The 15597-nt window shown below is 41.2% G+C and overlaps 1 protein-coding gene across 3 annotated transcripts in view; it reads right to left on the bottom strand.

Annotated features, from left to right (window-relative positions):
• The window catches only part of PDE11A (phosphodiesterase 11A), a 126315-nt gene extending 111358 nt beyond the window's left edge, over window positions 1-14957 (bottom strand). For all 3 annotated transcript variants that reach the window (XM_054174135.1, XM_054174149.1, XM_009906662.2), the window contains exon 1: window positions 13785-14957. In XM_054174135.1, coding sequence (XP_054030110.1) covers window positions 13785-14570 — 786 coding nt within the window. In that variant the 5' untranslated portion in view covers window positions 14571-14957. The remainder of the gene's footprint in view (window positions 1-13784) is intronic.
• Window positions 14958-15597: the final 640 nt, after the last annotated feature.

The following is a 15597-nucleotide window of genomic DNA, read 5'->3' as shown; positions in this document are numbered from 1 at the left end:
TTAATTGAGCATACAAAGAAGAAGGATAACCCCCACAAATCTGCTATGTACTAATTTCTAGATTATCCCTGGCTGGGAATTCAAGATGTTTACTCCAGAGCAAGGGTGTCCGATAGCTGCATACAGCACGGAGAGTCACAGAATTAGGACTTCAGTGTAAAATAGGGAGTATACCAGTATGACACTATTTATTTGTCCTAGATCTTTCTCTGGTTTTTAGAAATTTATGCCACTTTAATCTGATTGTTGAAGTGTGCTCACATAGCTTACACCACCTTATAACTAGACATACTAGGAAGAATCAATTTCAGACAGAAACACTATATAATGTTGCGATGCTTTAAATGCACGCTTGTCAGGTTTGCTATACTTACACTTCATAAACTATGAAACAAGAAAAGAAATTAATTGAGACTGTCTCATAACAGTAACACCCAACTGAATCATTGTGGAACGCACATCTTAGTAAGCTTTAATATTTGCAGAAATTTCAGAATACAGTCCATGGTACACGATGATAAACTGCCATCTTCAAAAGCAGTGCAAAAAATACACATAAGGTGACAAACATTACATTTTGGGATCAAATTAAATTTCACCCCTGTTTCAGAAAAGTAATACCATCGCTTCATAGAACACTTCTACTGAATGACATCCAGCAAGGACTGATATCCAGTGTGATCACACATGCATGCTTATGCTAGGCCATGCTGTCAGTTCATACCTGTGTTCTGTAAATGCTCATGATTTCTCTGTCAAGTAGATGGGGCCTCTTTCTGGCCCCATATCTGTATGTGGCACTTTAAATTTAGTACATCAAACAAGACTGGTTTAATGGGCCAGTATTCCAATAGTTTTATTTATTTATTTATTATTTTTAAGATAAATACAACAAACCCTCACCTCTCTCTGGGAAACAAAGGACAAGAATGTCTCTACTTAAAAAAAGAAATAAACAACACCCCGCCATGGCCAGTGTAGTTCTCAGCATATATATTATCTAGAATCATGACTCAAGCAGTATATTGTTAGGATTTGCAAACATTTCCTCTGCAGAATACACACAGCTAGTTACTTCTAGAGAAAGAGTACTGTGAATACAAACAGAATTGATCAAAATAGGTATTAAAAATATTTTCTTATAACGTTCTTCTTAACTACATTTAAATTTGTATTAAGCAAATCACTGAGAAGAAAATTCAGATTTTGAGAGAAAATGGCTTTCAATACAGATTTACAAAACTCAAAAGAACCTGAGCTGAAAGGAAAGTATGGGTGATTTGTTTATTTGGAGGTGTACAGAAATCCATTCTCCAGAATAGTACAACTCAAACTGGAGATCACAAAGTGACTCATAGGAAGGTGCAAAGTTCAGAAGAGATAGTGCTAACAGCATCTTTGTAGAGAATAGTCTTCAACAGCTCTTCTGTCAGCCAGGGATGGAATTGATGTTATTTATTGGCAGCAGCTGAGTTTCTCCAGGGTGAAGTTAGCGTTTATGCTGCAGACAATAGTTAGAGCCAGTTCCAACTCCCCTAACACAAGGGAACTGAGCTGTTCAAGAAAAATAAGCACAAGTTTTCTTTTAAAAAGTTTAGACAGTATTGGCTGTGAAATAATGTCCATGTTTGTCTAAGATGATGAAAACTATCCATATAGAGGTTTGATTGCAATTAAATCTTTACTGATACTAGAAATTGTCAGATTTTTTTCCCCTAGCAATTTGTTTCCCATATTTTTATTTCCCTGTTATAAATTGCAGATGCTGTAGATACAGACTGTTCTAGTTATCTCAAGAGACATGATATAGAAATGCTCTGCACTTACTCATCATAAAGATTAACATATATACTTGGCTATTTTATTATTTCATCTAAGTTTTCATACCTTTCAGCCACAAGGAATTAATACCAATGGTGGTATTCATATATGGTTTATAGTGCACTTCTGCCACAGAATACCATGTTCTTTGCTCTTTTCCTTTATTATTATATTATTTATTTTTGTACTGGTTTAATTCTAACCTCATTGGAAGTTGTTCTGACACTCTAAATGGGTCTGCTAAACAGTCGTTGTTTCCATCAAGGTCAGATTAATAATATGCAGTCTTTGATAAGGGTCTGATGACATTTCCTTGAATTATTTGTGCCTAAGAACTTCCCTAGGAGAACTAGAACTTCCACGATGAGTGTTTTTTAATGATGGCGTTGAGTACCCAGAGTTGCCCAATCTTGTGATCTTTCCATGTGGTTCTAAACAATTGTATATCAACTTCAAGCCCCATGACACTTCGCTCCAGCCAGCGTTTTAATTTTGAAGCTGACATGACAGAAGCATGGTACTGAATATCAGCAGCAGATTCCACTCAACCCATGAGACTCTGCTAATTTTGTTCAAAGCAAAACAGAGTGCATGGGGAAACACTGAAATAATTTACCTTAACTAGTAATACTGTTATTGATTTACATCTTGTGGGATTTTGAAAAAGAAGTAAAGCTTCATGGAGGAGTTAAACTGAAAAAGAGCAGCTGCTGGACAGACCAGAAGCAAGCTACAAGTTATCTGAATATACTCAATTTAAAGAGACACATTGTTTTAAGACAAAACAGAGATCTGGGGTAAAACTTAGGAAGATGTATTCATGTTTCTTTTGTTTAGGTAACAAAGTTCACTGTAGGGGGTATTTTAGTCTGAATGTAATTTACAATCTCATGGCATACATATGTAGTCACTGCCTTTTCAACAGGTCTCAAGATTAATATACAAAGTGCTGTTTGACTGCAGTGGATGGTGGCACATAGGGCAGGGACTTCCCAACCTGTCTGAATTGGATATATACAGTACAGCTAACAGTGTTAGCAACAGATTTAATTATGAGCTACCAATCCTGTGTACCTTAATGGATGTTATGTATTACATAGAGAAGGGATTAGCAATCTGAAAAGTGGTCATTTTGTTTATCTTTGGGGAAGGTGTTTTTTGGTTGGTTGGTTTTGGTTTGGGGGTTTGGTTTGGGTTTTTTTCAAGTACAACTCATTCCTGCTGCACTGCTTCTCTCTGTGGAAGCACAGAGATCCTGGAACAATCAGACAGCTCAGTCCCAGAAGCATGCAGTTCAGAGACACAACAACATATTTTGCTCTTCCTGTTATCTGGAATCAGGTTATCCACTATATTACAGAACTGGACTGCCTTTTGCAGAATGGTATTACATCTCTGAAACAGAGACCAAAGGTACAGTAGGCATAGTGCAGGGAAATTAATGCATTTAACTGGAAAAATTAGAGATTTTTGGAGGATAGCCTCAACAAGAACTTGATAAAAATTGAAAACTGTCAAGATGTGAAGTGAAACTTAATCTATGACTTTTTGTGGAAAAGCAGGCAGGAATTTTATTTAAGTGGCATTGGGAAAGGGACAAGGAAAGTTTACATAAGTGAAAAAAAAAATACTGTTTCTAGTAACATTAATATTGTTAACCATGTAATATACTCATAAGAATCCTGAATGATTGGATGGCCTGCATTATGTCCCAAATGCTTAATCCATACCCCACCTTCTTCCATCACTTATTGTCATAATAGGAGGTATGTGGCAAGATCTAACAGAGAGGTTTTGAAGGGTTTAACAGAATCAATAATAATTTCAGTGCTCACATGTGAACTGTGATGGCTGAGAAGCTCGTACAAAATTTACTTCTGCCTCTCCTCACAGGATAATAAACCCTGTGCAAGGAGGCCTGTTTAGCAGCTGATAACAAAGCTGGTAAATCAGAAGCCTCTATCAGAAAGCAAACATTTGGAGACACAAACTGTATTATCCCATGTTAGAACAGCTTGCAGCACAGCAAGGTTCTCACCTGCACGAGGCTCCTAGGTAGTGACAAGTATCAATGGTGGTATCAATGTATCACTTATTTAAAAGTTTCTTTCACAATCAAGACTTCAGAAATTAGGGACAAACATGGTACAAGACACTTTTAAGAGCGAGACTTCACCACAACTGTAATTGCATCAGCAATATTTTTATGCGCAAACATTCAATAATTACAATTAAAATCTTCCACCCTCTGTGTAAAACATTACTAAAACCAAACACAGATGGTTTTACTGCTTAAATTCTTTATAATGAAATTTCTAGATGCCAGAAACATTAAAAATGTGAAGACTCAGGCACTTTTAACTGGAATTTCAAAAATGTCAACAAGGAACAGTTATCTGTAGGATAAATCTTATCCTTGTCTCAAGCGATTTATTGATTGTAAATTCTTCTTTGGGGAAATACTACCCTGTAAAATGTGATATTCAATCAAGTAAGGAGATAGAAGACAGCAAGTTTGATTCATCAATCCAGCTGCCTGCACAATGACACTGCAGACCCAGTTCTTTTTGGACATATTTAAATATTGTCAATAAATGAGAACAGACAAACATCTTCATGATTTTATTCTATACAAGACATGATTAAGGTACAGACAGGTTTGGGTTTTGTTCCCTAGGGCTCTGGAATCATGTAATACTATCAGAATCTCAACTTCCCTTATAAGAAAAAATAAATATTAACTTTCTAGTTCCTGTAACTGTGGGGACAACATTAAAAATGCAGCCTGAGAATACTCAAGAACATAAGGATCAGAAATGTTAGAATCTGGAACAGCAGTTGTGAGCAGCATGAATTCTTATCTGTATATATACTGTGTATACGATACAGACAGTGGGATCGAGTGCACCATCAGCAAATTTGCAGATGACTCCAAGCTGAGTTGTGCTGTCAATATGCCAGAGGGATGGGATGTCATCCAGAGGGACCTGGCCAAGATGGAGAGGTGGGCCCGGGTGAACCTCATGAGGTTCGACAAGAGCAAGTGCAGGGTTCTGCACCTGGGCCAGAATAATCCTCCCTATCAATACAGACTGGGGGATAAGATAGAAAACAGCCATGCAGAAAAATACTTGGGGGTGCTGATGGATGAGAAGCTGGACATGAGCAGACAATGTGCACTTGCAGCCCACAGGCTGCATCAAAAGATGTGTGGCCAGCAGATCCAGAGAAGTGAACTTTGCTCTGGTGAGACCTCACCTGGAGCACTGAACCCAGGTCTGGAGCCCTCAATACAGGAAGGACATGGACCTGATGGAGAGGGTCCAGAGGAGGGTCACAAAAATGATCTGGGCACTTTCAGTTCCTGAAGGGGGCCTATACGAAGGATGGAGAGAGTCTGTTTACAAAGGCCTGTAGTGCTGGGATGAGGGGCAATGGCTTCAAACTAGGTTTAGGTTGGATGTTACAAACAGGGTCTTTACCATGAGGGTGGTGGAACACCAGAAATGGGTTGCACAGGGAGGGAGTTGGGGCCCCATCCCTGGAGATTTTCAAGGTGAGGCTTGACAGAGCTATGGACAATCTGATCTAGTGGAGGATGCCCCTGCTTACAGCAGAGGGGGTTGAACTAGATGGCCTTTGGAGGTCCCTTCCAACCCAAACCATTCTATAAACCTATGATCCTATATTCAAATTCCCTTTTCTAGATCCCCTAGCTTCATCATATCAGATGTAAACTCAAAATATTGACCATGCCTACAAGCTCTGATACCATAAGATACTCAAGATACCTTGATATACCTGAGAAATCAGGCAATTTGATTCAGGACCTAACTAAATAATGCCTGTCTCCTAAATGCCAAGTCCTGTGGATTGACCTCTGTGTTCCTAAAGTGAGTCTGTAAATCTTATAAGAAGAGTTATAGAGATATTGAGAAAGGGCTGAAAAAATGGTCAGATCAGATACATTATTGATAGATGTGGCAAACGAGAGCAAAATCCATTATGGCCCAATCCTCTTTGATATCAATAGCAAATTGACCCGGAACCTGAGGTTACTAAATAACAATCATTGATCACAATTAAACCTGAACAGCTACACTTAAATATGGCCTAAAAACAAACAAAACCAATCCTTGCTGACCAGGAAGGAGGGCAAAAACCTCACTAAAGGGTCTCTATTTCTATAATTCACCGAAAGAATTCACACATTTCCAACTAAAAAAAAAAAATCTCTTCTCAAAAAATATAAGGACATGCACTATTCCACATTTCTTCTTTTCTCAAGATATCTGAAGCAATAAAATAGTTTATGTTGAAAATTAAACCAGTTTTAATTTATGACCAAAAGTTTCACCAGCTGCATTTCAGTGCTGACTAACCAAATGTTGTTAATAAAGGTACAAGCTTTGTTGTTTTGAGGGTTTGGGGGATGTTTTTCATGTCCTGTTTTTCAGCTTGGTTTGTTTTAAACATAGGATAGTTCTTTGTCCTTGGAAAGGAAATCTGTCCTTTCATACCCTTATCAAAGTTAGTATAATTTATGTGAGCAATATTAGCATGATTTTGAATAGAAACAATATAATCCTAAACAAGTTAGATAGGAGTAAATGTAATGGAGGATGAAGTCTGCCGTAATATGTTTCCAGGAATTAAGTCTTTGTGACAAAGACAGTAAGACACTGTTTTCCTTCTCCAGCATCTAAGGAGAAAGTATTTAATCTCATGAAATGGACTATGTGACTCAGACAAAGCTGACTTCTACAAGAAAAAGCTATTTCTTTTTTTTTTTTTTTCTAATTATATGAAAACACTGCTTTTTAATCACATGGAACAGAAGAACTGGTCAATTAACAATCCTGGTCTACTATATTTTACAGTTCACTGCATAAGGTTTTGGGGGTTTTGTTGGGTTTTGTTTGTTTGTGTGTTTCTTAGGAAGGGCTCAGGGCAAAAAAAACCCACAAGAAACTTGCAGTAGAATTTCTTTGAATATACTGTATTTCAATTACTGATTGAGTTAGGTAATATGTTTGATATCACTGTTCATCTGAGTATTAGTGTACTACTAAACTGCATGGGATGGACAAATTTTATTTTGTGCACTTTTTAATTGACTTTATAGGAAGCCATCCTGTAGGAGCCTCTATATTTACAGAAGTAAAAAATCCTGAATTTGGAAAAGACCTATTTAAATTTTTAATCATGCTTTCTATGGTATACAGTGCATGAATTTTTACAGAAAACAGAGCAATGAAAAAGACAGCAAGTTATCTAGATTCAAGGCATTACATCAAAAAAAAAACTAAATAAAAATAAAGTGAAAACATCCAGTCTGCTCAAGATACTCTTCGCTTAGAAAAATCACATATGGTATAAATTACATTGTGCATAAAGAAGAAACAAAACTACAACTGCAGTAGTTAGAAGGAAAATATTCTATAGAATAAATTATCAGATAAAAAACAAGCAATAAAGCAATCTCTGAAGAGACTTCCATGTAAGGATTGCTAGAAGTCCCTAGAGTGCCAGAGACAAAGGCAGTGGTAGAACAAACTAGCATCGCTCGCCTGTATCTCAAACCTAATTCTCCCAAGGAGATAAGCACAAGGTCCAGTTTTATTGTGATTATATATAAGGTGACAACAATATTTCTTACAAGATAAAAGTAATAAAGCAGATAAGAATGTGCAAAACAGCTCAGTCAACTCATACTGAGAATTATTTTGGGAATGAAGGAATAGAGTAGGGAACTTTGACCCTCAAAAATTCTTAATTACCAGATTTAAAACTAAACAGGTTCGCATATACTTTGCACTAAAAAAAGTAGCTCACTTTGGGGGGAAAAAAAAACAAACAACAAACAAACAACAAACCAAACAAAAATGGTATTCATCTGCAGTGATGCAATACCAGAGGTTTTGGAGGTTGGTGTTTTTGTTTGCTTCTTTTGTTGGGTTTTGTTGCTTTTTCAGTGATTGCGGACTTTTTGTTTAGTTTGGTTGTTGTATGTAATATCATTAATGTTATTTTTTGGCCACTGTTTTCTGACCACCTTTTCATTTATTAGATAGACAATGGACACATGTAACAATGCATGTTTTCTACTTATGGGTAGTGAAACATTACTTGATAATCTTCCTTAAACAAGAGTAAATAACTTTATAAGCACTAGGAAGTTTGCAAGCAAGCTAATTAGTATAATCATATCTGATGCTTCATAGTCTGAGCTGATCCACAGAAAGGACCATAAATGTTTCCTCTGTGGGACATTACCCAGACCCATCACATAAGTTTTTTGTGGTTTTCCTTTGAAACAAACTTCTGTTGGATGCCACTGTCTGTCCCGGTGAGCCACTTGAGCAACAGCATAAAGACACAAAACTGTGTTTGAGTCTTCAGGTGGCTTTGGACACATGCATCCCTGGCCCCCACTCCTGCCCCTTGGCAGACATCTCCAAAGTGAGAGCAGTGGTGGTCTGATTCAGGAAGACCTCAAGACATTCTACATTGTCAGTCAGAAACTGTTCCCTGAGGAGAAGACTTATAGAGGGAGGTATTCATGTGAGAAGATCTCCTCAGCGGCTGCCCCAAGGACTTTCCTCTGTGGAGATACAGGAAGGTGCTGCCTACTATGTGGAGATCCGTCTCTGCCAGGCCAGTGCCACTGTGACATCAAGGATGTGTTCACCTTTGCTGTGCTGCAGATTAGAAGATAATTACAAAACCCCTTCACCAATTTACTGACTTGTACTTACAATTTCAAGTTTTCCTAAATTTTGCATGATGGGGTGGAGTGCCCTTGTGTGGAAGTCTAGTTCTTTACTGTTGTAATTATCACCTGCATTCCCCACGGTACTTCCTAGTCATGTTTAATGCACACCAAAAATTGTTTAAACTCACATTTCTGTATTACATGGAATTTAAAAAAAAAATAAAAATCTGATGGGTTTCATGCTCTCTGCCCTTTAGAGAGCAACCTCTGTCCTTTTTAAGCGTCAGAACTGAAATGAATATGGCTGTTGTTGGTGATGCTGCTCGAGTGCTGCTGAATAGAACAGTGCCTAAGTGCTTCCCATTTACAGAACTGAATCTCCCAGGACCTGGGGTTTTAATGCTTTAACTGTTCTTTTAAATTGAAAGAGATACACTGTTAATATTGATGATAACAAACAGCTACCCTGTGTAATGAAACCTGGCTCCCGCCCATTTGAAATCTTCTACAACAGCCCATCTCATGCAGGAGTTCCACAGGTGCCCGCTAGCTGAAAGGTTTGCACCCCTGAGCAGTAACATTGTAATGACTCAGAGCTCACCTGGAGGGCCTGAAAAAGACATTAATGTCTACATCTAGTTGTTCAATGATGCTAAAATTTACTGTAAAAGGTTGTGTACATTAGCTGCATTACACTTGCTTGAAAGACCATCCAGAACAGAGACCTGCATTTGTTTCGTGTTTTGACCAATTTTAGTTCCAGGAATGTGGTTAAGCTTTCTTTAAAGACTTAAGCTGCATTGAAAAATTATTCCTCATCATATTTTGTGGCACTTTGTCCAACTTACAAAACCCCACAACTCAGGTTAGTATTTCTCTTCTCTTTGTTCCCCACTTTCTTAAAACATCCATGTGGTAAGCCATTTTTGATTCCATATTTTAAAGCTACTTCTTAAATTCCAGATTTAATATAAGATATACAGAAATTTTATTCAGCTGATACTCACAAATGGCAGAAGATATTTTTTCCCACCACTTTCTGATGTATGTTTACTATTCTAAAGAGTAAGGTATTTTTCTTTCAGTAGTTAGCTTAGAATGCTATTAAGTTACCTTCCAACTTTTGCACAGCTAGAGGTATAACAAGAACCAAACATTAGTTGTGATGTATTTTTTTTAACTATATAAATACTGCTCTGAAAGATGGAATAAAATTGAAACTATCAGTAATTTTGGCTAAACATCATAGAAGACCTGTGAGAATGGATGACATGAAATAATCCTTAGCTTTAAATAGGAAAATCCCTTTAATTTTTAAACAACTCCTAAGAACTGCAGATAACGTTTTAATGGCATCTCTACCTGTAAACTTACAAGATACTTAACAGTCTTCATATATGAAGCAAAAGCAGCGTCTGTGCTATGTAAAAAGGAACCTTTGTGGACATTTAGGTCCCAAATTTCCCTGCCAGTATGAATGAATTGCTCCAACACATGCTCAAGATACAATGTAGTATTCACATAAATAGTCAGAAATGCTTCCTAACATTAACAAAGGGACATTCATATCATATATTTTACAACTTGTTATAATTATAAACTGACTTTCATCATGTGACTTGGCAATGTAATAAGTAACTGCTGATGTCCTTAAGGAAATCACACAACTTTTGAATCAGTCACATAACATTCACCTAAACCTTTCCATGAACTAAGTATTTGTCAAATTCTCAGATGCTGTGAGCCTCCAAAAATGTTGTTCAGTCACTACTGACCTTCATAAATCAGATTACCTTGAGATGTAATATAATTATTGTTTGCTATTAAAATAAATTATTATTACACAGTCATCAATACATAACACAGGGGCTAAAAGAAGGCTGGAGATGGACTGTTTACAAAGGCTTGTGGTGATAGGATGAGGGACAATGCTTTTAAATCAGAGAAGCATAAGTCCTACGAGGAGAGGCTGAGGGAGCTGGGATTGTTTAGCCTGGAGAAGAGAAGGATCAGGGGAGACCTTATTGCTCTCTACAACTACCTGAAGGGAGGTTGTAGCCAGGAGGGGGTTGGTCTCTTCTCCCAGGCAACCAGCAGCAGAACAAGAGGACACAGTCTCAAGCTGTGCCAGGGGAAGTTTAGGCTCAAGGTGAGGAGAAAGTTCTTCACTGAGTTGTTAGCCATTAGAATGGGCTGCCCAGGGAGGTGGTGGAGTCCCCATCCCTGGAGGTGTTCAAGAGGGGATTGGACATGGCACTTGGTGCCATGGTTTAGTAGTCATGAGGTTTTGGGTGACAGGTTGGACTTGATGATCTTTGAGGTCTCTTCCAACCTTACTGATTCTATGTTTCTACACTGGATGCTAAGAACAAGTTCTTTACTGTGAGAAGTAGTTGAGACCCCATCCCTGAAGCTCTTCAAGGTGAGGCTCAACAAGGCTCTGAGCAACCTGACTGCAGGGGGCTTGGATTATATGACCTTTGGAAGTCCCTTCCAATCCAAACCATTCTATGATTCTATGATTTCCCAAGCCAGTCACTCTGGGTACTGGTATAGGTGACTGCCCATGTAAAGAACATCACAGAACATGATGGGATTTTAATACAGGGTTGATTGTGCTGAAGTTTAATGTTAATAGTAGCCCATAAGATAAGCAGGCAAACCAATTCTTATATGATGGTAGAATTTCAACTGGTATTTGATCAGACTCTGAGAAAATAAAAGTAGTTGGATGATAACAAAACCAATTTGCCAACACTGTAGACTAGCTGACCGTGAATATGGAAATATCTTTACCTCTTTTTAAACACGTTCGTTAATTTAAAAAGACCCAAGCATATAAACATTTACATTAGTGTAGAGGTGTTCCTCTCACCTAATTACAAGGCCTTTTCTTACTGAATGAGTAGCATCAATGTGAACACTATCTTCAATGGACAAAATGGTGCTGTGCTGTCAATCTTCTCTCTAACTCCATGTATCAGCCTGACAAAGTTTTGTGGTGGTGCTGTTTTTAAAACCTGATGGTTGATTAAACACTCCCGTGACCAATGGTACTGCTGACAAAAATTGTATCATATTTATTAATTTTTAAACTACTGTATTGTGAGTACTACAATGATCTGGAATGGAACAGCTGTTGCTTCTTTATACACCTGTACTCTAGGTTCCATAGGGCTCTTTGTACTACTAACTTAGAAAGGTCCTCTTTTAATGACATAATATACATGTGCCAGATAAGAAAAGATAAACTGAGCTGACTCATAAATATGACAGAAAGCAGATCCCCTTTTTTTATTATCAAACAAAATTTTCATTAAAGTTACAAGGTGTAACATTTCTTTTGCACCAGAGTTAATCAGAACTCCACTTAAAGCAGAACAGTTATAGTTGATACAACTACAGGATGAGCTTGACTTAGAAGTTTCCCTTCTATTGCAACTAATGTTTGTACATCTTAAATATACAATGAATTGCATTTTTTATAATGTTTTAATTGATTTTCCATAACAGCCAAAAAGTATAATATAAATACTACTGGACATTGGTTGTTTTTTCACTTTTCTCTGCAAATGAAACAGACAATAAACTGTTTAAAGTAGCTGGAATTTTTCACAGGGAAGTGAACACAACGTGAACAAACACTGAAGAAAAAAATAATACAGTCTGGTAGGACTAGGAAACACTCTACCTTTCCAGAGGCACTAGCATTCCCATTTCCAAAACACAAGAGGCTGGAACTGTCCAGTGTAAAAAGCAGAGAACAAGCTCTCTCCCAGCCAAACTCAGTTATCCTTTATCTGTTTAACCACTTGAGACTACTGAGAGAAGTACATCTTCTGCTTGATCCCCAACTGTACTCTTTAGGAAGAGTACAGTTTTAAAAGTGAAAGTAATTAAAAACAAAACAAAAACCAGATGGTCAGAGAAAGTGTATAATGGAGAAAATGAAAAAATAATGGAAGAAAGCACACTTGCATTTTTTTCCAAGGTAATCCAACACTCGATCATTTTAGTATGAGTATTACAGAATTTTTAACAAAGTCTGTTCATTGCCTTTGAACTCTGTGAGTTAGGAACATCTGTAAGCCTAGATTTGTGAGGAGCTTAGTATTCTTCACTGCTTGACAAATAAATATTCAGATCAAAATACATTTACCTTGACTTGTCGGTATTTCAAACAAACAAACAAAAAAAGCCCAGCTCTAATTTTTAGGTTTCTTCCTTGTATGGTTTAATTTTATAAAGCATCATAATTAAAAAAAAAAAATACTTTTGTTAGTACTGTAGAGCAAAATTAGATATTCAGCAATGGTTATTATTAAAATTCTTAAAGCTATACATCTCCCACCTTTTTAAAGCTTTCCAAGTTCCTAATTCAGGAAAACTGTCACTCTGGTTCTTAACTTTCTTAAGAACCTCAAATTGCTGATAGTGTCTCGCGCAAATAATCACTAGTGATAGCCCCTAGGACTAAGAGGGAGGTAAATTTCAAGATAGTAAACTGAAAGCCCCGTTTTGCATTAAAACAAGCAGGTGAAGGCATGTCTATCTGTGCTGAAGTCAAAGGGAATTTTTGCCATGGAGCCACGACTACATTTTCACAATTCACGCTGAAGCTTCTATAAAAGTAAAAGGTGGGGAAACTCCCCACAGGAGAGTAACAGGACTGGTTACCTCACTCATAGGAATAGGTTTGAAAGCACATGCCATGTTGGCTGAGTGGGCATATGCAAAAGTGAAAATATATGTTCTTTTGAAACCAATGAGATTATTTCAGCAGCGAGCAGACAAGGAACATTAAGTGAGACACATATTTAAGAATCTTATCATTGGGACTGGCACGAAGTTTTTTTAAAACTCTTTCTCGGCTGATTCCAAAATACTTTTTGAAAGCGCATGAAGCCGCCTGCCGCTCTTCAGAAACCCAGAAGCACTGCTGTACTTACTTTATGGCCATTTAGCCCCGTCTGCCACACAGGAGAGGGGCTTTCCCCCCACCTTCGGGTGAATCCCCTCCTGCCTCGTCGGCAGCTGAGCCAAGCACACCTCCGGCAACCCGACGGTGACAGCTGCGGGGATCCTTCGGCAGGGACACCCCGGGTGAGAAGCTTAGGGAGGCGGGAACGGACCCCCCGAGCGGGACAGGGCGGCAGAGAGGCACAAGGCTTCTCTGCAGGCGCCTCCGCCGCCGCTGTCCGGGAAAGAGACAAGGGCAGCAGAGCGCGGGAGATTGCCCCGCTCCTACCTGGTAGGCGTCGGGTATGTTCACCGTCTCTCCGTGTTCCGCCACGTAGCCTATGATGCCCTTGCCCCACGGCACCTGCACCTCGTTGCTGTTCTCGGTGGAGCCGCAGGGCAGCAGCGGGGTGCCGGCGTGCACGTCGAAGAATTTGGAGACTAGGCTCTTCTTGCCAGTGGCGGCGCCCTCCACGAGGAAGAGGGAGCCCCGGTCAGCGTCCACCATGAGGCAGACGAAGATGAGGATCTTGTAGCTGAGGCTGGTGAGGTCCAAGTCGTTGGAGATATCTTTGACCAGCTCCAGGAAGAACTGACGCTCGTTGTGCCCCTTGAGGTAGCGCTTGTAGTCCAGGGCGGTGGGGGGATACTGGGGCAAGCTGACGCGGGACTCCAGCAGGGCGCTGAGGATGTGCGCGGTGGTAGGGGGCAAGGAGCTGGCTTTCCGCAGCAGGGCCCGCCGCCGCACGCTGCTCAGCGGCTCCTGCGCCCGGGCGTGCACATGCTCGTCGTAGGTGAGGTTGACATGAATGGCCTTGGAACGGGCGAAGCTCTTCCGCAGCTCCTTCTGAGAGGGTCGCCTCTGCAGCCCCGCGCCACCGGGGCTGCCTGCGCTGCCCCAGCCGCCGCCGAAGGTGCCGCTACTCTGCCGCTCCTCCGACGGGCCAGCGGCGGGGGCTGCAGGTGCTTTAGGGAGCGAATTCTTCCTTTTCAGCCACTTCTCCACCAGCTCTGGGTGCCTCTCTAGGAAACTTTCCACCGCCGCCACGTCGAGGCCGCCGGCGGCGGCCGCCATGGTACGGGCGGCGGGGGTGGCTCAGGCCGCGGGAGCCCCCGCGGCAGCCATGCCCCGCCGCCGCCCCGTGCTGCCACCGCCCCAACGGCTCCCCTGAGGTGCGGGGGACTGCCGGCGGTCACGGCAAGGGCCCGCTCCTGCCCCGTGCCCGGCCCCTCCTCGGGGGTCGTGCCTTCGCCTCTTCCCCTGCTTCCCCCACGACCTCCTTTTCTTGCCCACCACTTTTTATTGGTAGTAGTAGTATTCGTATTGTTCTAGGTATTTTTCAGCTCCCCGGCTCTCAGCCTATTCCTGGTTCCAGCCTCGGTCCCCGGTTCTGTGCCGACTCCCCGGTGAGCCCGGCAGGCGCTGCCGCTGCGCCTCTGGAGATGCTCAGGGAGCGCTTGGGCAAACCCTCTCTGCCAAGTGCTGTCAGTGCTGGCGGCTGCTTCTGCGTAACCCAGCCGGCGGACCACTAAGGAGGGAGAGGAGGGCGGGGGGAGGGAGCGTTAGCCGAGCTGGGGGGGAGGGGGGGAAGGGGGGGAGAAGCGGGAGGAAGGAGAGCTAGCGAGCCCTGCTGCGGGTGGAGACACTGTCGCCCACCACCTCAACAACCTCCGTGGGGTGAGGGCGGGCCAGCGAGGTGCGGGGTCGCCGAGCGGCGGGGAGCTGTGCTAGGGAACTCCGCGCTGGGGAGCTCCGCACTGGCGGGTGCCTCATTCAGGGAATATCGGGGGCGAGTGTACAGAAGGCGGTGGGGTGGTGGTCCTTTTTGTCTGTGATGCGTGTGAAGGGGCGCACTCGGCCGCGAAACCGGCCCGCGGTGTGCGGGAGGGGCAGGAGAAGTAACGCCAGTGCTCCCGTTAAAGGAGTTTAATTTATAGCATTATTTACACTGCTTCAGTACTTCAGGAGACAGGCAGAAAAATGGATCCCTTTCAGAAAAACGAAGTGGCATCTGTTTCTTAACCCCCAAATTGAGGCGCCTGCAGCTTCTCCCGTGTGGTGCCCTGGCTCTGCCCGGCGCACACGGTCAGTGCGGCGTGTC

The sequence above is a fragment of the Dryobates pubescens genome, chromosome 2, assembly GCF_014839835.1.
Source record: "Dryobates pubescens isolate bDryPub1 chromosome 2, bDryPub1.pri, whole genome shotgun sequence".
Classification (NCBI taxonomy): domain Eukaryota; kingdom Metazoa; phylum Chordata; class Aves; order Piciformes; family Picidae; genus Dryobates; species Dryobates pubescens.
This window is presented reverse-complemented; position numbering and strand designations above follow the sequence as displayed.